General features: G+C 44.3%; 1 protein-coding gene and 1 long non-coding RNA gene across 5 annotated transcripts in view; one reads left to right on the forward strand and one right to left on the reverse strand.

Moving 5' to 3' along the window:
* The window catches only part of CACNA2D2 (calcium voltage-gated channel auxiliary subunit alpha2delta 2), an 885,048-nt gene that overhangs the window by 714,730 nt on the left and 148,524 nt on the right, over positions 1 to 21,794 (forward strand). For all 4 annotated transcript variants that reach the window (XM_053287835.1, XM_053287834.1, XM_053287836.1 and 1 more), the window contains 2 exons: positions 17,552 to 17,602; positions 17,915 to 18,014. In XM_053287835.1, coding sequence (XP_053143810.1) covers positions 17,552 to 17,602; positions 17,915 to 18,014 — 151 coding nt within the window. The remainder of the gene's footprint in view (positions 1 to 17,551; positions 17,603 to 17,914; positions 18,015 to 21,794) is intronic.
* On the reverse strand, positions 8,221 to 20,460 carry LOC128341564 (uncharacterized). Its single transcript, XR_008314452.1, has 2 exons — positions 20,312 to 20,460; positions 8,221 to 8,594 (listed from the first exon to the last, which is right to left on the reverse strand). It is a non-coding gene; the product is annotated as an uncharacterized LOC128341564 (long non-coding RNA).

Consider the following 21,794-nt stretch of genomic DNA (forward strand, 5'->3'; position numbering starts at 1 on the left):
CCGGGATAGAACTCAAGAGACGCAGGTGTCCTTCCTGGCTCTGCTGCTGACCTGCTATTAGGTCTTTGTCTGGTCATTTCTCAATTTTGGTCCTCAGCCACCAGTTCAGTTATGGTTTTTAGAAAAGGGACTGGCAATTATTATGGGAATGGGCAGCACTTAGTACAATCAAATTCTGATCAACATTCAGTTCTCTGGGCAATAATGTAACCCCAAATGTTACAGTAATCTGCAAACAGACTGAGGGTCAAGTCAGGCATGACATGAGTGCCATGTCTCTTTTCCCTACATTTTTGACAGAATGAAAATCAACCTCAGAAGACTGCAACTGGTGTAAGCTGCTTAATTCTTTCTTCTCTTACAGTTTTTCTCTCCTAAAAATCACTCCCCACACATGCAAAGGCATGCTGTTTTCCCTCTTGCAGCGGGGCGAAGATACAGGAACAACTTGTAGCAAAGAACTGGAGAGGAAAGAATCACAGAGAGAGAGAGAGAGAGAGAGAGACAGACAGACAGACAGACAGACAGACAGACAGCCATGCTTCCACTCCTAAGCACAGCCTTGCAAGGCTGATTTTCATTTAAAAAAAACAACAACCAGGGGATAGATATGTCACTTCTGGTTTGTCCCTCATGTAACGCATTAAGCAGCAATATTACTGGATGACAGAATTAGACTGCAATATTGCCAAGAAGGGCCAACTAATGGCACAGTGGGGAAATGCTTGACTAACAAGCAGAAGGTTGCCGGTTCAAATCCCCGCTGATATGTTTCCCAGACTATGGGCAGCACCTATAGCAGCAATATAGGAAGATGCTGAAAGGCACAATCTCATACTGCATGTGAGATGGAATGGTAAACCCCTCCTGTATTCTACCAAAGAAAACCACAGGGCTCTGTGGTCGCCAGGAGTCAAAATCAACTTGACACAGTACACTTTACCTTTTAACTTATTGTTAAGAAGACATGTATTGTCCCATATTTCCAAGCACTGCCATCTGTGCCTTGGAAGGCTTAGAGTACAGAAAAGGAACATACTATAGCAGTACTGTACTTTATTTTCATTGCTAATTGTGATCATAGAATCATAACATTTTAGGGTGGGAAGGGACCTTTGAGATCTTCTAGTCCATCTACCTGCTCAGTACAGAATCTGCTACAGTGAAAGATTTCCTTTAACATGTGGTGCCTTGTTATGTGTATGAAGATGTGTGGAAAGGAACTGAGCAAATTCACAATGCAAAATACGGTAATGGTTTGATTAGGACTGTTCAGTACTTTGTGTCTCTTCAGTTGTTCTTTATAAAAGTATTACCCTGTTATGGATTTTTCTTCTAATGAACAAACCTAACTACCTACGATCTTGACAACAGGTGTATATTAAATCCAACATAAGGTTGCTTCTATATTAAATGGCAAGAATATAGAGTTTGTTTTTTAAAGTTGTCTGAATGCAAAGTAGACAAAAATCTGCAAAAATCTACAAACGAAATGTGTTCTTTGGGGAGGTAGACAACTCTTCTAAATGGATACTGGTACTGTGGTGTTTTCTTTTTTAAAATGTCTATTGTTACTTGTTAACTATATTGCAATGCACTGACTGTTTATTACTACCATAAGTGTAGCACCCTCGTCTTCTCTTCCTGGTGACCTGGTGGCAGGATTTGATTATACAGGCACAGTCATATCAGTATAGTTAAGACAGAGAATACAGTAGTTTCAATAGTCCACCATTATAAGCACTGAACATTCTGTGGCTTACAAAGTCAAAACCATTTGTCCAATTTGCCTGCCCATCCGCACACATTCACTAGGTGACAAGAGACACCTTTCTCGCATATTTGGTGAAGATCTGTTGAACAATGGCTTAGATAGAGCAGTTTAACTCTATCTAATTTTTCTCTTTTGAGCAGGCATTTGAAGGATTGGTGACATTCTTTCAGACTGAGGAAGTGGTATTTATATGGTTTTAGGAACATAGGAGCATAGGAAACTGCCATATACTGAGTCAGACCATTGGTCTATCTAGCTCAGTATTGTCTTCACAGACTGGCAGGCTCAGTATTGTCTTCACAGACTTCTCCAAGGTTGCAGGCAGGAATCTCTCTCAGCCCTGTCTTGGGGAAGCCAGGGAGGGAACTTGGAACCTTCTGCTCTTCATCGTTTCAGACATTCGACTGCGCCACAAGTAGGGTACTCAGTCCTTCCCTATACAAGCCTTGGGAGCACAGCGCTTGGGGACATTCGCTCAACCTACCGGGTGGGAGGGGAGAAGACTTTCCAAACCTTGCCTCCCCCCCGCCCCCAGATGACTGTTGCTTTGTTGGTGAGAGCACGCCCCACCCTCCCACACGATCAGCCCTGCTCCGTGTGGTTTGGTTTGAGGCCGGATTGATCTTAGGCCAGGACTTATTGTCCCACAATGCAGCGCGTGACATCTTAGGTTCCCCTAAGATGATGCCCGTCTCTGTGTGCGGCCAGGCTGGAAGCAGCCCATGCACACACATGAGCAAGTAGCCAGGGGTAAGGCAGCGCTTGCTCCCTTAACCCTGACTGACAGCTGGGGTAAATAGTGGGGCAAATAGCGGGGCTAGGTGGCACTGCCCCGCTGGGATTGGGCCTGATCCTGGCAGTTCTCATGCACAGCCTAGCCTGGGTTAGGCTGGGCATGAGAACAACCTTCTTCAGTTTCCTTCCCTGCCCTCTTCTTTCCTTCCACCATTGCAGCTATACAATTTTTACTGCTCCTTTGCCTTAGAAAAAGCACTGTTCAACACCAGTTGTCAGTTCATCAGTCCTTCAAAACCACATGCTTTTCATCCTGACCTCCAGTCAAAACCAGTGTGGTGCTCTGTGCAGCCAGGAAGGAGATGTGCTCCGTTTACCTAGCCTGCAAAGGGTTCCTCTAGGCTGCAGACTCTGTGTGTGTGTGCGTGCGCGTGTGCGTGCGAAATGGTTGTCGATTCTCCAAAACCACATGCGTTTTGTCTCAGTCTCCAGCCAAAGCCAGTGCACTGCTCTGTTTAGCCTGGTGTAAGCGGGAGGCAGGGGAAAGGAGACTCATTCTGTTTAGCAAGGCTACACAGGACTTCTCTGGGCTCCTCTAGATGTGTGTGTGTGTGTGTGTGTGTACTGGTTAACCAAGCCAGATCTTCCTTTTCAAAAACTTTGCAAATTCAGTAACAAAAAACCTTCAATTTAAGATAAGAATTAAGCTGGGCTTACATTTTCACTCATGCTCTAAAAATCATGGCAATTCCAAGTTAAGGTTCCCATCTTAACTTCCATGCCATAGAAGCTGTAAAGACCTCATACAATCTCATATATCATGCTGACTTTAGAAATAAGGCTCCATGCACCCACACTTTGCCAGGACTTTGCCTGGTGTCAGCCAGGACAAGTTTCTAGAACTGAAACAGCCTATTGAATCTATTGCAGATTATTTTAGGACTGCAGGTAAAGAGGTGGCCTTTTGGGGTAGCACTGTGCCTTGTAGAGATGCACCAGGCATAAATTCATCAGGGGCAACCCTGGCTACACTAGGGTTGTCAATGGGGCTATTCTGACGATCGGGGAAAATCGGGCTAGGAAAGCCTAGCCCGATTTTCCCCGATCGTAAGAACCAACGGGCTCGGCTGCGAGCCGGGCAGTTCTCCAGCAGGTAACCCGCTTTGGTAGCCCGCCCTTAGCCCTAGGCTATCGGATCATGAGTAGCCGTGGCGTGGCTCTGCGGCGCGGCTACTCACGAGGAGACCCCCGGAGGGGAGGCAAAAAGCCGCCTCCTGGCTCCGGGGGTCTTGCCAGCATGCCCTGTGCGCTCGTGCGGAGTGTGCTGGAGCTTGTGGGGGCCAATTGGCCTCCGCTCCTCCCAGCCCCCACCGGCTTCGTCATGGAGCTGGCAACCGTGTGGGTGGCTGATATGGCCACCCAGGGCCCCTACAGAGATCGTCTGTGGGGAGAGCAGGCTTAGCCCACAGTTTCGCCAAAAGCGAGTCTCACGGATCATGAGACCCGCTTCAATGTCTGCCTGGATGCTTCTCTCCACAGCCCAATGTCCAGCTGAAGGACCAAGGCAAAGTGTGGGTGAATGGAGCCTCATTTCTAAAGCCAGCATGATATGAGTTTCTATAAAGTCTTTACAGCTTCTATGGTGTAGAAGTTGATGGGAACCTTAACTTGGAATTTCCATGCTTTTTCGAGCATGAGTGAAAAGTTAAGCCCAACTTAACTTTCATCTTAAACTGGAAGTTTTGTTATTACTGAATCTTTATCTTTATCCTAATGTTGTGCTCTGTATAAACTGAGCTAAAGCTTCCCCTCTTTCTGCCTACTCTTGTGGGCCTTTCTTTTGATCCTCCTCATTAATCTGAGCAGGAGGACATTTGGTAGCAATGGCGTATCTATTCATTATTTTGACATCTTTTGTAATATCTGGGAATACCACGTGTTGTTTTGAGAGTAAAAAATTCTAATCTTTTAATTAGTAGCTGTTCCCCCAGTTCTGTTCTTGTTCAAATTCAAGATACAGGACAGGATTTTTGCCCTGCTTCATACAAATGCTGGGGCACTCATGGTGGAGGACCATCATAGTCTCTTCCCCTCCACCACTCAGATGAAGTAATATAGGGTATGAGCCTCCACACAAATGCATGAACATACACAGACCCCGGAGAGGATCAAGACTAACTGAATGATGGCTAATTTGTTCCATTTATTTCAATGGTGCTAGTCATGACTAACTTAGTTTGGATTCTGCCCTCTGTTTATGCAATTTTTCTCCAAAGAGGAGAGGGGAGAGTGTGATTTCATGAACAGTGGCTGTCGTGCTGCTAGGCATTCCCATGATGGCCTTGGCTGATACGCTACCCCGTCTCTGCAGTAGAAGGGAAGGGATAAGATGTGTTTTCCTCCGCCATGGGAACCCCCAGTGTAATATGTGACCTTGGGTATTGCTTCCATTTCAGCTAGGGTAAAAGCCAAACGTTGGGTTCAGCTGGAACCAGTTCTGTGGTTCCAGCTGAGCTCCCACGAGGTCTTTGAAACTGCAGTCTGATCTGGGAAGGGGGCAAAGGCAGAGGAAGTGTGATGGGGCGGTTTGCTGCCAGCTGCGACTCATTGCGCCATTGTGCTGGAAGAGAGAGCAATGTGTTTCCTTGCTGCACATGAGGCACAGAGCTCAGCATCATACCCAAAGAAAATATAATCACCCCCAATTAGATAACATTAGTAATTGGGATTAGCAATCAAAGACTGTCCATTTACAAGCAATTCCCAGTAATGCTGAGTAATTGACAGTAATTAAGCACTAATTAATTCATGCTGGGACTGATCCTGTTTGAGCCAGCCAGAGCCATCAAATCTCCCTCTAGCTTCTTTGAATGAGGGATCAGGCTCTGTGTAGACATGGAAGGAAACATGTCTCAAGCTTTACTTGTAATTTAACATCATAATGAGTTTTTAAGAGAGCTAAGTGGAGCTTTCTTTGCCATAACCTTCCTCTTAGGCATTTATAGCTGATCAATGTGTTCACACTAACTGTTAGTGGATCCTAGACAGTAAAGAACACCTAGCTAGCATTGCAGGGGAGGAAAAGATTTACACCCCTCCCCCAAATCACTGCCCCTCCTTTGCTTCTCACAATCTACATTGCTCCTCCAAGTAGTTTTCCTTTTTTAGTGATGCCTACACAGAAGTGATTTGCATTTTTTGGACTGTTGAATGATAATCCTATTTACTACAGCCACAACTGCAGCACCCTCTGGCTAAGCTGCTAAGGAGCCAGGAGCAGAAGCATGAAGTCATCCGGCAGATCTTAGCCAGCTTTTCTATGTGAAGAATTGCCCAGAAATAGGCCTTCTGTCATGTGCTTGTATGCTGTGCTATATATGCTTGGTAAGATGAGGTCATAAAGGGAACATAGACAGCTGCCTTTTACTGAGTCAGACCATTGGTCCATCTAGCTCGGTAATGCCTACACTAACTAGCAGTGGCTCCCAAAGTTTCAGGCAGGAGTCTCTCCCAGCCGTGGCTGGAGATGCCAGGGATTGAACCTGGGACCTTCTGCATGCAAAGCAGATGCTCTACCTCTGAGCTACAGTCTCAACCCCATACCTTGGGAGCCTTGTTTGCTATCAAGGTTAATAATAACCACTCCAGTTCTTGCATGCCCAGTGTATACTAGTTGAGACATGACTACCAGGTTCCCGGGCACTCTGTACTGAATTTCCAAATTTTAGCACAGGAAATTTCTAAATCAGTAACTGACATCCAGACTAAGTTACTCAAAGGTACTGATCAGGAGTTACTCTAAAGGACTGCTTAATTTCGATAGGACTTCTCTTGAGTAATGGAGTCAGGATACCAACTTGTGATTTGCATGCATTATGTCTACCAGGTATATGTGCATATATTTCCTCGATCTGCATGCTTCATTCATAGTACCAGATGTGTTGCAAACAGGAGCTCTTTTAGTAAAACAAAGAACCCTGAAGCAGTCCTCGTATTTGCAGTGCTTAGAGCCCATGAGAAAAGTCTGGGTGCAGCACCTTGAGCTCCTTGAACCCTAATATTCTGCACTACATTTCCTTGAGTGTATTCCTGCATTGCATATATGTTTTGGTAGATAGAAAGCACTTGTGGAATTGTATATTTCTATATTGTGTGTGAAGGTTGGTAAGTATATATCTGTTATACGGGTGTGCACGGAACCGTTCTCAACAGTTCAATTCGAATGCAGACCGAATTCAAACCGAACCACCGGTCTGCAAACTGGTTTGTTAGAACTGGTAGGTGGTTTGGTTTGTGCAGTCGAACCCACTCAGCCCGGTCCAAGGGGCTATGCCTGTAAAGGGGAATCTGGTGAAGATTCCCCTTTACAAGCAAAGGGGATTCCTACCTCTAAAGGGGGTCAAAGGGTGGGCAGGGGGCAGGCAAGTGGGCAACTTACTGCCAGTAATGGTGGTGGCCCCTATAAGCCCCAGCGGCACTCCACCCCAGCAGCATAGGCCACACAAATGGCCTCCCACACAACTGAAACTTGGGAGCACATAGAGCTACCAGACCTGGATAGGAAACTTGTCCTACCCAGTTTTTAGTTGTTTGAATGACCTCAATGTTTGGGAATTGTTTTGAGTATCCAAAAGCGCTAAACAAATGCTAGTAAATTAGGGGTGTGCTGAAATTGTTCGAACGGTTCATGCTCACACCATCCCAGCCCCCATAAAGGGGAAATGCCGTTGAGCAGAATCTGGTGAATCTAGGAATCTGGAATCATGGCGGGCGCATGCACGTAAGTTACTTCCGCTTTTAGCAGGCAACAAGGGGGCGGGGCGGAAGGGAGGAATGCTACCGCCCCAAAGATTTCCCTACAAACTGGAGTGCTGGAGGGGGGGAAAGCGGCGGGAGGGGTAAGTACAACCCCCTGCCCTTAAAGCAACACATCCACCGGCATCAGACCACGCCTCCACGGTCCATGCACATCCCTAGTAAGCACTGTAAGATATTCCCCTTAGAGGACATGGCCAGAGCTCAGTGGAAGAGCATTTGCATGCTTGGTTCAATTACTGGCATCTACAGGTAGGGCTGGGAGAGACCACCCCCCAAAAATACCTTGGAGATCTGCTATCAGTCAGTGTAGTCAATACTGAGCTAGATGACTCAATGGTCTGACTTGGTATAAGCCAGCTTCCTATGTTCCTCTTATTGGGCAAATGGGTTCAGAATAGGGCAAATGGGTTCAGGGTGTACACGGTATACATCTAGGAACATAGGAAACTGCCATATACTGAGTCAGACCATTGATCTATCTAACTCAGTATTGTCTTCACAGACTGGCAGCAGCTTCTCCAAGGTTGCAGGCAGGAATCTCTCTCAGCCCTATCTTGGAGATGCTGCCAGGGAGGGAACTTGGAACCTTCTGCTCTTCCCAGAGCGGCTTCATCCCCGGAGGAGAATATCTTGCAGTGCTCTCACACATCAAGTCTCCCATTCATATGCAACCAGGGCAGACCCTGCTTAGCTATGGGGACAAGTCATGCTTGCTACCACAAGACCAGCTCTCCTCTCCTGTAGGTTTCCTGTAGGCTCTTGCCTGTAGGCTTCCCAGAGGCATCTGGTGAGCCACTGTGTGAAACAGGATGCTGGACTAGATAGGCCTTGGGCCTGATCCGGCAGGGCTGTTCTTATGTTCTTAACTGAGATCAAGAAAACATTGCGCAGGGAAAGGTTAAACATTTATTCCCCTGATTTATTTCATACCCTCTTCATGGTTGCTTTGAGCAAAATAAAAATATTAGAGATCCAATCAAGGTCTTCCAGCATACTGTCCAGTTTGGCCATTGGTGCAGCTTAGAGTGTGTGCACATACTTTGTATCTCTGTCAACACACATTGCATGGTGCAGGTCATGGTATGTATCTGGGCATGCTATTTCTGTAGCAGTGACAGCATGCTTTGTATGCTCCTCAGTGCATTTTTGCACTCCAATGTGGGTAGTGTTATGATGGGGGGAACTCGGCTTGGCAGAACTGCTGTATGTTTCTCGGTCCATGAGCAACTTTCCAGAGGGTGTCTTCTGTCACATGAAAATGAGGAAGCTGTAAACAGAGGGATGAGCCGAATGTAAGAGCGAACCAGAGAGTGTGAAAGAGCTAAAAATCCATTCTTGGGCTGCCTGTCACATACTTGCGAGCATCAAAAGGAAAAATGTGTCCCCTAAAGCCAGCGCTCCTGATTGTCACTTCACTCCACTGAATTCGCGTCCACTTACCCCTTGCCTTGGAGGAAGTGGCTGTGCTGGGGAATCTGTTAGGATTCAACAACAGAAAACCTACCAGACAGACTGCAACATGTGTGGAAACTAGAGCAGCCCTTGAAATGAGACTCAGCAGCATCAAGGCCCCACATCTTTCTTCTGAGAAAAAGTCAGGCCTCTGTTAGTAACATTTGTGGAAGGGTTCATATCTCCAGTAACAGATAGCAGTGCTCTTGGATTTCCCTTAGCCTGGTGTCTATTGATCTTCTTGATCCTATCCACTTTTATAGGTTTCTTAGAGCCTTCTGGGATGAAGTATGCCCCCCCCCCAATTAACCCACCTTATTTTCAAATCAGATTTTTTCCTAATCCCAAACCCCTTTCCTTTATACAGTACTGTAGGCTATGTTAGTGGGGAAAGCATTTTAAAATGTTGGTTATTCAAATCTGGTAGATCAGAATAATCAGAAAAAACACAATTCAGCAATCAGTATCTGGAGAAGCAAGTTCTTGTTTGATAATGGTTAAACTTCATATTTGCCCAAGAAGTCTCATAACTTTCATGTGCTGTTTTCCATATGTTTCTAATGCATTGTCTTCAGTTCATGGTTCTCAATGTACAATGCACATATCCATAATTTATGAACCACATGTGTAACTAACTGTAAATGGTTGAGATGTTTACACTTTCTTCTGGAGATACAGACCACGACTCAGAGTCCCACATGTGCACAGGCGTCCCATGAAGTCCCACAAGGGAAAGCTCCTTTTACTAGACTTTGGTTAACAAATATCTGGTTCGGGTTCGAGGTCGAGCCGGCTTGGTTCAAAGGCTTGTCCTCGAACTGAACCAGAGGGGAGCTGGTCTAAGGGTGAGTCAAGTCAAGCTCACCTCAAAACCCTGCCTCATGAGCCGGCTCGAGGGTTCACTGTGTATACTTGTAAAGGGGAATCTGGCAAGAATCCCCCTTTAGAAGTAAAGGCTACATATGAGGGAGGACAGGGGCAGAGCCACGACTGAGTGAACGGGTTCAAAGAACCCAGGCCACCAATGAAAATGGCCGCTGAAGCCCCCATTGTGCATGACATCACACACAAAGGGGACATGGCCTGATTGCCAGAAGGCCCGCCCCAGTCCTCCCTGTCTCATTTCCAGGCAGCGCTTGCTGCCTGACAGCATTTGTTTCCCTTCCTCACCCTCCAGTGAGGGAGAGGAAGGAAAATCAGTGCTGTCAGGCAGCAAGCGCTAACTGAAATGAGAGGGGGAGAGCTCACTCATATCACTGGCAGGGCCGCCAGGTGGGGTGGAACCCAGGCTGCCATTCTGCTGACCCTGCTACTGGGGGAGGGGGCATGAGGAAAAAGGTAGTCTTTTTACCTTGAAAAACAAGCCATTGATGGCAGGGGCGGGGGCTCCTTCTACCTACCCCCAGCCTGCCAAATGACAGGCCAGCCACACTGTGGCCCATTTCGGACTTCTGCACACACATGGGCACCATTATATTCACTGTACTGCACAATTACAGTCACTGCATGTGCAGAAGTCACTGTAATGACGCCTGTATGTGCATGCACAGAGGCCTGAAACGGGTCACAATGTGGCCAGCCTGTCATTTGGGAGGCTGGCGGGTGTGGTGGAAGGAGCTCCCGCTACCATCCCCATCATGGCTGCCCCCGCCAGCGATAGCTTGTTTTTCAAGGGTGGGGGGAAGACTAAAATTACCTTTTTCCTCACCACCACCATCACCCCCTCCCGCATTTAGCCCTTTACTTGTAAAGGGGAACCCGGTCTGGATTCGAGCCAAACCGGGCCAATGTCTGGCTTGCACATCCTTATTGGAAAGGTCATGTTTTTGTTTATAAACTCTACTATTACTATTTTGCCAACCATAACATTCACTTTTTTCTGGGCTATTAAAACTCAAAGATTATTCGCTTGTTTGGGGTAGCTGAATTTTGTGCATGTGTGTATAAATAGATGAATATAGATATGGCAGTATAGTATGATGTGGGGGTCAGTGTCCTATTCTTTCTGCTTTTCTCTCAATAAATAAATATATGTGTGTGTCTACACATACACACCTTAATTACATTTTTATCCCATCCTTTCTCTAAGGAGTTCAGAGTGATTTACACAGCTCTTCCACCAACCTTTTTTGTCCTCACAGCAACCCTGCTAGGTAGGTTTGGCTGAGACACCAGTGACTGGTCCAAGGTCAGCCAGTGAGCTTCATGGCAGTGCGGGGATTTGAATCCAAATCTACCTGATCCTAGTATGATGCTCCACCACACTGACCGTCATCTCTCTCTTTATCACACACCCACTCATACCTCCATCCTTTCACACAGCATAGCACAAATGAGAAAGATATTGCATATTACCAGTTTTATATGCGATCTTTAAAAAAAAATAGAAGCGATTTTTAAAAGGACTTCTTCATTGTTTATAAAGGGAAATGTGATTTCCTTCCTACCGATAGCTAAAAATATCCGAATCAGGTTTGAAACCATCAGGGGGTGGGGGGGTAAATAGAATCTTAATATATATGCATGTGTCAGCATAATCATTGCTACTTTTAAAAAGATGGTGAGGATGGAAGCATTTAGCATTTAGAGCTCATTAAACTGACACAATGTTGAGCGGCAGGTCACTATGAGTTTGCTGTGCCTTTCCACATTCCTTCATTGTCTTTCAAGGCAATCGAGCACTGCCCTCTGGCTTCTTCTCCTTTGCTTGCTTTATCTGAGTAGATGATTTCAACTACATTCTGTATTTGTGCATATAACTATTCAAACATGTCATATAATGATCTCTGCTTCTATCAGCATTGTAGAATGCTGTGCTCTAATAACCCTGGCCTCATCTGTCTTCTGGAAATATGTATATCTGGTACAGTTAAGCCTTCATACTGCTATGCTAAACTGATGACTTTCTTACATACCAGACACAGGAAGATGACAAAGAAAATCCACAATGCCATCCTCTCCCTTTCTCTGCTCTGATCCATGGCAGATGGTTCCCAACTCTTCTTGTTGGTTGGCCTCTTCACTGATCTCAGAGCCTACCTTCCCTCCCCAACTAGTGTCTTAAATCTAGCACAGATCCTGCACAAAGGAGAGCCAGTGTAGTATAGCAGTTGGAGTGTCAGGCTATGACTTGGGAGACCCAGGTTCAAATCTCCACTCAGCCATGAAACTCATTGGATGATCTGGGGCCAGTCATTCTCTCTCAGCCTACCTTACAAGGTTGTTGTGAGGATAAAGGGGGAAATCCTCATGTATGCTACCAGGTGTTACATGGAAGAAGGACCAGATAAAAATGTAAAAACTTATTGTGACCCAACCCAGCTGAATACAACTCAACAGCTATGATTGACAACATACCAGAGGCTCAGTAAACCTTCTGTTTTCATTGCCTGTTTGGGATTACAAAAAACAATGATAATATAGTAGATGATAATATAATAGACTGCATTTGGCTTGGTGGTTCACAAGTTGTGTAGCTTTGATCTAGAATCGGTGCCGCATGACATTTGTCATACTTGATTCTGATTTTAATTGTCAGTATAAGTACTGGAAGTACTAACTGGAGGATGCTCTAGATACCCATTTCCCTGCATAATTTGATTGCATGCTGTATGCTCAATTTATGGAGGTATTGTGGCTTACTTTAAGCAAAAAGTATATCTGTCTCATGCATGCACGTGTGTGCGCGCGCACACACGCACACATGCACACGCACACACAGAGACACACGTTCTCCCTTATTTCTATGAGTTCTGTGAGTTCTCTGGCTGTTGCTCCCCTGCAACTGGTATTCAGAGGCATCTTGCCTCTGAGGCTGGAGGTGGCTTATAGATACCAGACTAGTAGCCATTGATAAACCTGTCCTCTATGCATTTGTTTATAAGAACATAGCAAGTGAATTTGTCTATAAAAATAGTTCACTGGGCATTCTTTGCAAAGTAGTCTGAGAAAACATAGAAAACTAACATAGCAAAAACAAGAATTCTGGCCTGCCTTTTCCTTGCACATTAGATTTCAGTGTTCAGGAATCTATTTATTTATTTATTTTTAATGTGACGGAACATCCAGAGCTGTGATCCTCCACATCCAAGCTAAGCACTGGTAAGAAGCACTGGGAGTGTGTGGCATTCTCTGTGGTCTACCAGTACTTATGATGGCATTCCACAGGGCAAGGATTCCCAACCTTGTGACCCCAGATGTTGTTGGACTACAACTGCCATCATCCCCAGCCACAATGACAGGAGGCATTTGGGGACCAAAGGATGCGGTAGGGTCTAAGATCTCGTTCCTCAACTTACTCTCCAATCTCAAGTTTGTCTACCAACCTCTGCCATTCATCGACCAAAATCAAGAACAAAAGAATTCTATATAGCAGTTTTGGCTAGAAACCTATGTTTCCCCCCCTCTATACTAATACTAGACGCAGTTCAGAAGTACGTTCTTTTTGTTGCCTCTGCAGAGACTGAATATTTTATGATAATATGGCAAGCACATAATTCAATAATCTTGTGACTGTTTTATTTTATATTATATATTGTATATTAAATTGTGACTTTGATTTCACAGTCCTGTTTTATGGACTTGGGATTTTCCCTGTAAATCTCTGACAGCAAAAAAATAGCAAATACATTTACTGACTTGATTTGAAATTTGATAGACGTTACAGAAAATGTATGTTTTGGAACATCTGCTATCATTATTATTGTTGCTATTATTTAAAAGGGAAATTAATCAATTTCTCTGACATATATTAACATAACAATTAAATGGTCAAGAATAGAAGATACTTTCTTAAAATCCTGTCAAAAATGCCAGTTAAGCTTTGTGTATGACTGAAGTATATGTTTTGTCTCATTGTACTTTTATAATTTCAGGCTTTTAAAATATATATTTTCTGTTACCTGCCCTAGGGTTGTTTTAAGAAGGGTGGGACATAAAATAAATAAAATGGGCTTTTAAATAACATTTTGCTTTAGTAAAGAACATGTTTAAATGTTGACAGAATGTTCAATGGATAAATAGTAGGCCTGTGCACATTCAGAAAATGTGGATTCCGATCCAATCTGACTTCGACAATGTCGGATTCAGATTCTATGGGCTCTGGCAATGTCGGATATCATATCAGATTCAGAATTCAAATCCAAATTCCAACTTAAATTTGTATTTCCTCCCCCATAGTGGTCAATGGGGAAATAGGGGGAGAAATCACCCCCCCACACACAAATCACTGGTTGGTCTTAGAGCCTTGAAACTTGCCACAGTCACACATGTGGGAAGAGAGGTCAGGGCCCCTGAAGTGAACTTGAAGAGAATTGGTCAATTCTCTGATTTTTTGTCAATTTTTGAAATTTTTGTTTAAAATGGCAAAATCTGGCATGTTTCAAGCCAGAATTTTACAAAAACTTCTGAAACTGAAGACCCTCCTTGGATCATCATTCCACCAGCATGTGGAGGAATAATCTGCCCTGTGACTTCATGAAAATGGGTAACAGCATGACCCTTTTGCCTCCCCTTTACATTTTCAAAATGGATGGCATACAGTTACAAAATCTAGCACACGTGAATTCCACATTGGCAGAACTGTGTGTTATTTCTTCAGAGCTATGAGTCACTCCTCTGATTTTTGGTGAATTCTGGGGGTGGGGTTAAAATGGCTTAAAATTGTGACCTGGCTCATTTCAAACCAGAACTTTACAAAACATTCTGGATCTGAAGCCCCTCCTTGGACCATCATTCCACCCCCATATTGGAGGGGAAATGACATTCCTTTGATTTCATTTCCCCCCCCTTCCCCATTGCAAGAACAGGCAGATCTTTTAAAAGGGGTTAAAAGAATATCACACCTTTTAATCCCTTAATGGCTAGAAGGGAAAGTGAGACAGTCTTTCTAACCAGAAAAACAGAAACATTCAAAATACTTTTACTTTTACTGACTTTGTGCTTCTGTGATAGGGAAGACAAAAATTGATATAAAATCAAAGGAATGTCATTTCCCCTCCACATGGGGGGGGGGGTGGAATAATGGTCCAGAACCTTTTGTAAAGTTCTGGCTTGAAACAAGCGAATTTTAGCCCTTCCCCCCCCCTATTTTTATTTCCCCCAAATCAGAAGACTTACCCATAGCCTTGAAAAAAATAACTGCTGCCAATATGGACTTCATGTGTGCCATATTTCATAACTATATGCCCATCCATTCAGGAGATATAAAAGGGGGAGCAAGAGGGGCATGCTGTTACCCCTTTTCATGAAGGCAAAGGGCAGATTCCCCCACATGGGGGGGGGATGATGGTCCAAAGAGTAGCTTCATATCATTCATTCATTCATTCATTCGATTTCTATACCGCCCTTCCAAAAATGGCTCAGGGCGGTTTACACAAAGAAATAACAAACAAATAAGATGGAACCCTGTCCCCAAAGGGCTCACAATCTAAAAAGAAACATGAGATAAGAACCAGCAACAGTCACTGGAAGTACTGTGCTGGGGGTGGATAGGGCCAGTTACTCTCCCCCTGATAAATAAAGAGAGTCACCACATTAAAAGGTGCCTCTTTGCCAAGTTAGCAGTTTACACGTTTTGTAAAGTTCTGGCTTGAAACAAGCCAGATTTCTCCATTTTTAGCCATTTTTTTCAAAAACATTTCACCAAAAATCAGAGGAGTTACCATAGCTTTGAAAAAAATAACATAGAGTCCTGCCAATGTGGACTTCATGTGTGCCATATTTCATAACTGTATGCCCATCTATTCTAGAAATAGAAAAGGGGGGAAAGGGGACATACTGTTAGGCCTTTTCATGAAGGCAAAAGGCAGATTCCGCCACATGCTAGTGGGATGATGGTCCAAGGGGGGTCTTCAGTTTCAGAAGCTTTTTGCAAACTTTTGACCTGAAATAAGCCAGATTTTACAATTTTTAGAAACTTTTCAAAAATTCACAAACTATCAGGGAATTGTTCAAGTTTCTTCAAATTTTCTACAGGGGGGCCTGACCTCCTTCACCACATGTGTGGCGAGGTTCAAGGCTCTAGGAGCAACCAATTGTTTTAACTGAATTTCTTTTCAATTTTCCCATTCACCTCTATGGGGCAAATCCTATTTTTTTGAAGGTTTTGAAATTGTGCTATCCACCATTTTGTACATAAGACCTCCCAACATGAATTCAGACTTTTCAACATCATATTGGATTTTTCTGATGTGATATTGGAAAGTCAATGTTGGGTCAGAAATGTCAGGGTTGTGTGTTGTGTGTGTGCGTGTGTGTGTGTTGCTGATTTTGCAAATTTTTGATGAATTCCATCATTTCTGATCCAACTTTCCACAGGCCTAGCATGAGGCCATTTGATGAAATGCTCCTTGGTTAGCCACTACCCTCTGCCACTCAAGAGTCCTCTCCCTCTGAAACCACTCCCATCAGACTTCTCTCTTTAGATTTAAATGGAAGCTAAAATAATTGAATGTTTAAACTTTTGCATTTTTCTCAATCTTCCCCCCCCCCTAAAAAAAACCTCATGGAAAATATAATAAAGAACATTATTTTAGCACCTTTATTGAACTCTGGGTGACAATCCCGCCAAAACGCATTATGTGTGCCATTCCAAAGTATTTCCAAAATTGATTTTGATATTTTGGAATTAATTCTGACTTCACCAATCCAATTTTTGAAAAAGATAGGATTCAGATTTTGTCAATTTTTACCAATTTTGAATAAAATCCTAATTTTCTAATCCAAATTTGCAGACCAAATAGCAACAAAATTTGGATTTCTTAAGAAATCTGGTCCATATCAGGTATATATCAATGTATCTAACATTGTTTGCCCAAACAGCAAAAGTAGCTGTATCACATGTTCAGGCTTAACTCATTTGAAAAAAGATGGGTTTTGCAGGAATCTCACAAACCAGTGCCCTATATTTCTGAGGGGCATAATTTGGTGAGCAATTGGGTCTGCCCAAATTGGGATTCATTTTGGAACATCAAAAACCAGTTTGCTCAGACAATATACTTAGTATGCTTTAGCCTTCAGACAGTCTAATTTTCACCACCTTCACAGTTTGGACTGCCATCTGTTACAGTGTTTCCTTACAAAACCACAAGGAAAGATTCTGCTGGCATGCCATGAATTTATCTGAGGGTGAAACACCACTTATTTTTAGAATTACTTCTGGGGGCACAATAGTGTAACTTTTGATCTCATTGTTAGTCTTGTAAAAATACTCTACTATTTTTAAGTCATTTTTGTAAGCTTCCCGAAAAATGGCAGAAAATGTGGCTAATGGATGTGCAATGAGACCAATGTCCAACTGGAAACGCATTCAACGTCTCCTTTTACTTATTTACTGTGTTAAACAGCTGTCTATCAGAGGTTCATTTCAGACATGCGGTAACCCCAGGAGGTGTTATTTCTCCCCACTGACACCTCCACATGGCTGCCCTAATTCTTGCACTAGGACCACCACCTCTATTTTTCTAGCATGTTCTCAGGTCACCTGTTCTTTTAGCAGAGGCAGCCCATGGCATTTTGGTACCAGGGACAGGAAATTCAAATGCCCTCCCAGGCATAATCATAAACTAAATAAGTGATGGTCAGAATCACATACAAATAATAAACTAAATAACTTATGGTTTGCTTCTCTTTAATTGTCTCCCAAAATCTGCTGCCTGAGATGGGCTGCCTCACCCTAACTAATGGTAGGGCCAGCCCTGTCCTGTAGCAATAAATTGTGGTGCCCAATTGGATCATGAAGGTTCACCTTATCCATGTTTTTGCTTAATGCAGGTACATTCAAGGGGCCTCATCTCCGAAGGACATGGTGATCATCGTGGACGTGTGAGTGTTGCTGGCAAGAAGCATGTAGCAAGCCTTGTTCTTTTTTTTATTTCCCCCATAGTTAGTTCCTTTCAATGACATTTTCACCTATTCAGTCCAAAGGCCAGGCGGAATGTATCAAGTTCTGCTTCTCAAATAAAAGGCTATAACCCTTCAAAGGAATCTGAAGGTTAGGAGTGACATTGCCCTTGCAACCCACTCAGGATCAAGAAAAGGGTTCCCCAAAAAGGAATGAGACAGTGGCCAAATAGTTTTCGATCTCTCCACAATTAGCATCCAGCACAATGAGCAGTGTCTTTTCTTCCACTACAGGAGCGGCAGCGTTAGTGGCCTGACACTGAAGCTGATGAAGACGTCAGTCTATGATATGCTGGACACGCTCTCAGATGATGACTATGTCAATGTGGCATCAGTGAGTATCTAGGCTGATGGAAACTTAGGAGACAGGTGATAAGAGATAGAAGGGAAAATACAGGCACTGAAGGTGGTGAAGGCCAATGTGTCCCATTGCATCTGCTACCATTTACATCTATAGGAGCATGCTCTGTTATAGGTGCTCCATTTTTGCTTTCCCCTGGTCCTATATACCTGTTGTCTCCCTTGTTACTTCAGTCTCGTCTTTCTTCACCTATCATTATCCCTGTCCTTGACCCCCAAAAAGGCAGAGTGGGGGGAATTAAACATTTCAAAGGAAAGATGCATGCAAAGTATACATGCAGATTTGGACAATACATTCAATGGATAGTTTTTATTTTCAAGGTAAAGATTTTGGTATTTTTAAGAATAGAATTCTGGTCGCCCTCGCATGAGTATAGCTACAAGTAAAAGAGCAGGATTTGGCTCTTGTTGCATCACTTCTATAGATATCACAGCGGGTGGATTCAGCCATCACATGGAATCACTTATATTTTATTTGTGTGATTTGTTTGTGAGCTTCTGACATGCATGCTCCCCGCCTCCACTGCCCACACATGAATCAAAAGAATTCCACTTCTGATTGCAGTTAGAAGCAAACCAAGATCAATCATGATGTTTATTCTAACCAAAGTGCTTGAAATAAACAAAAAACCGAAGCCCCCTTCAAACCTTGGATTCAGATCACAGTTTATTTCAAGCACTTCGGTTAGAATAAACTGCAATCAGTCAGTTCAGACACCACAACCAATCTTGGTTGTTCCTAATCGCAATCAAAAGTAGAATTTTATGACTTGCATACAGGCAGGGGAAGGTTGTGGACACTGACATTGTGTGGAACCAAGGTTTAACTGCAGTTCAGCATGATGTCTGAACCCACACTGTGTATGCACCCTCTTAGTTTCACCTACATTGTTAGTTGCTATGCGTTGTTATGTAAAATGTCTATTGCTTAAGAAAGAGGTAAATCGAAAGGCCCTAATTATACTATAACTTTTCTTTATTGCTAAGGCACTGTAATTGTTATGTAGATACTCTGTATAGACAACTAACCTCAGTGCTCTTCAGTCTAAGTGATGGTAGATAGCTTAGCTGCTAAATAACTGTGTAACTGAGATGAGAGCTGTGTGTACAAGTCTATAAGGCATCGTTACATGGTAATTTCTATGTACCATAGTTTAAGTGCTCACTAATTGCAGCCTGTTTCTTCAATGCAAAAAAAAAACCCCAACCCTGGAGGCAAAGATGTGTGTTTTCCCATGTCACTTTGAGGTCACAGTATCATCAGCGAGTTAAATGCTTTGACATTGCTGCAGCACACCATTATTCTAGAGATGGCATTGGAATATCAAGGTATTTGTAAATGAGTGGTATAGGTATAATTTCAACCTTCTTCTCTTCTCATTTGGAAGGAGAAAGGAAGGGTCTACGTGCTTGGTGTTTTTCCCCAAGTGTCATATTGCTTTAGTGGTGCATACAAGCTCTAAACTAGTTAGCTTCTTGTCATCCTGATGGCTACAAGGTCATAGGTACTTTTTCCTTGATGAGTGAAAAGGTTATTCTGATAACACCTGGAGGCGGGTCTCACAATCCATGAGACCCGCTTTCTCCAAAACTGCAGGGCTCTCCCCGCAGGCGATCGGGCAGGGAGCCCTGAGCGGCTGGATCAGCCACCCAATGATTGCCGGCTCTGTGATGGAGCCGGCGGGGGCTTGGGGGAGCGAGGGCGAATCGGGGAGCGCACAGGGCATGCTGGTGAGACCCCCGGAGCCAGGAGGCAGCTATTTGCCTCCCCCCCGGGGTCTCCTCATGAGTAGCTGCGGCTACTCACGATCCAATAGCCTGGGTTTGCGGAGCACTCACTCTGCAAACCTGGGCTAAGGGGCGGGCTACTTGAGCAGGTTAGCCGCTCAAGAACCACCGGGCTTGCAGCCGAGCCCGGTGGTTCTTACGATTAGCAAAAATCGGGCTAGGCTCTCCTAGCCTGATTTTTGCTAATCATGTGAATAGTTCCCTGATCTTGGTAGCCTGATTCAGACATTATGCTGTATGAGTATACAGATGTCTGTACACACATACATGTCTTTGTGTGAATTACTGTACCTTTTTGAAAGTGAACCTGGATAAGGGCCTTCAGATGCATGGTACAGATAAGAAGTGTACTTCTCTACTTGCGTTCAGTGACTGTACCTTGTACGGATCTATACCTCTGTACACTGTGCACTTGTACAAGTATTAAACATAACGTGTGAATGGGCCTATTATCAAATCTCTTTGAGCACTGGCTATTGCTACCTGTCCTTCAGGTTTGCACTTGGATATAATCTTAGGAAACTATCAGGTGAGCAGCGCTCTGTCCTACTTCTGTATTCCAGCAATTCTGTATTGCAGTCCAGTATTTCCAAGGATCCATATCGCTCCCCCAAAAACCTTGACCAGACATTCCTGCAACAAATACAGAATACTTAGTTGTGCCAGAGCAAATCTTCCACAAGGGAAGTCATTCAGTAGTGATACAGAGGCCTTTCACATGACCGGGCAGGCAAGAGGGTGGGCAGGCGGGGAGCAACTCACCTTTCTCCCAGGTGATGGACTAAATGTTGCTGGGATCTCCGGAGGCCGGGACATGTCCCAGCCTCTGGATATCACTCAATACACTGCACAACAAGCACGGGGCAAGCAGCCCGAGCAGACACACAGTCCTGCAGTCAGGGTAAGGGTGTGCTCGTGCTGGGCTACAGATCTGGATTTGGCAGTGCAGCAGTGCCAGGATGGATCCACATGGATCCCAGCAGTTCTCATGGGTAGCCAAGCCTAGGCTTAGCTGCCCAATCCTGGGCTTGACTGCTTGTGAGAACAGCCGTAGAGTGTACAATCAATTTATATTTGTTTACTCTGTTTGTTTGTTTGTTTGTTTGTTATACCCTGTCTTTGAATTTTTTGCTAAAGACCTGAGACCTCTTAACAAGAAAACTGAAACAATCACAGCTAAAAATAAATTAAGAAGACAGAGACAGAAGCAATACATGAAATTCGCAACACTGAAAGAACTAGAAATGATGATATTCAAGAACCAGACAGGCAGGGCCATCCTTGGGGCAGAGCAACCAGGGCGATCGCCCCCAGCCCTGCTCTGGGCACACTGCAGCCTGCCTTACTCTCTCTCCCAGTTCCAGTCTCAGCAATTGCAGCCCAGCCCGAGAGCCGACCTTGTGTGTGTGTGTGTGTGCAGCAAGCTCCCTCCAGGCAAGCTTCTACAGCTCCTTCCCTCTCTGCCTCTTGCTGTTGCTGTTCAGTGGGTGGGCGGGGCTTCCAGAGAGGCCTCTCCAGGCCTGGCTGAAGCCTGGAGCTCTCCAGGGCTGGCTGACAGGCAGGCTGCCTGCTGTAGGCAGCAAGGAAGGAAGGAGGCAGAGTGGACAGCACTGGCTGCCCTTGCCCACCACAGCTCTGTGCAGACCTTCTGTCCTGCCCTGTCCTGCCCTGCCCAGCCCCGCCTTTGGCTGCCTGCAGTGGGGCTCCTCAGGTGTAGTAATGGAGGTATGATGTGATTGCCTTTTTGTGGTTATTCCCCCACCCTTTGAATATTTAGGGAATGGCTTGCCATAGGGCTTTGGTACTGAGCACAGATGTAGGGCAGATTGGGAAGACTCTGAATATTTAATTTGAAACAGATTAGGGAATGTATTGATTTTTAATACATTTTTAAATTTTTAAATAAAACCATCAAAAAAAGTCCTATAAGTGCATAGGCGTAACTGGGGGGGGCAGGCAGGGCACG

This window comes from Hemicordylus capensis, chromosome 2 (genome assembly GCF_027244095.1).
Source record: "Hemicordylus capensis ecotype Gifberg chromosome 2, rHemCap1.1.pri, whole genome shotgun sequence".
Lineage (NCBI taxonomy): Eukaryota > Metazoa > Chordata > Lepidosauria > Squamata > Cordylidae > Hemicordylus > Hemicordylus capensis.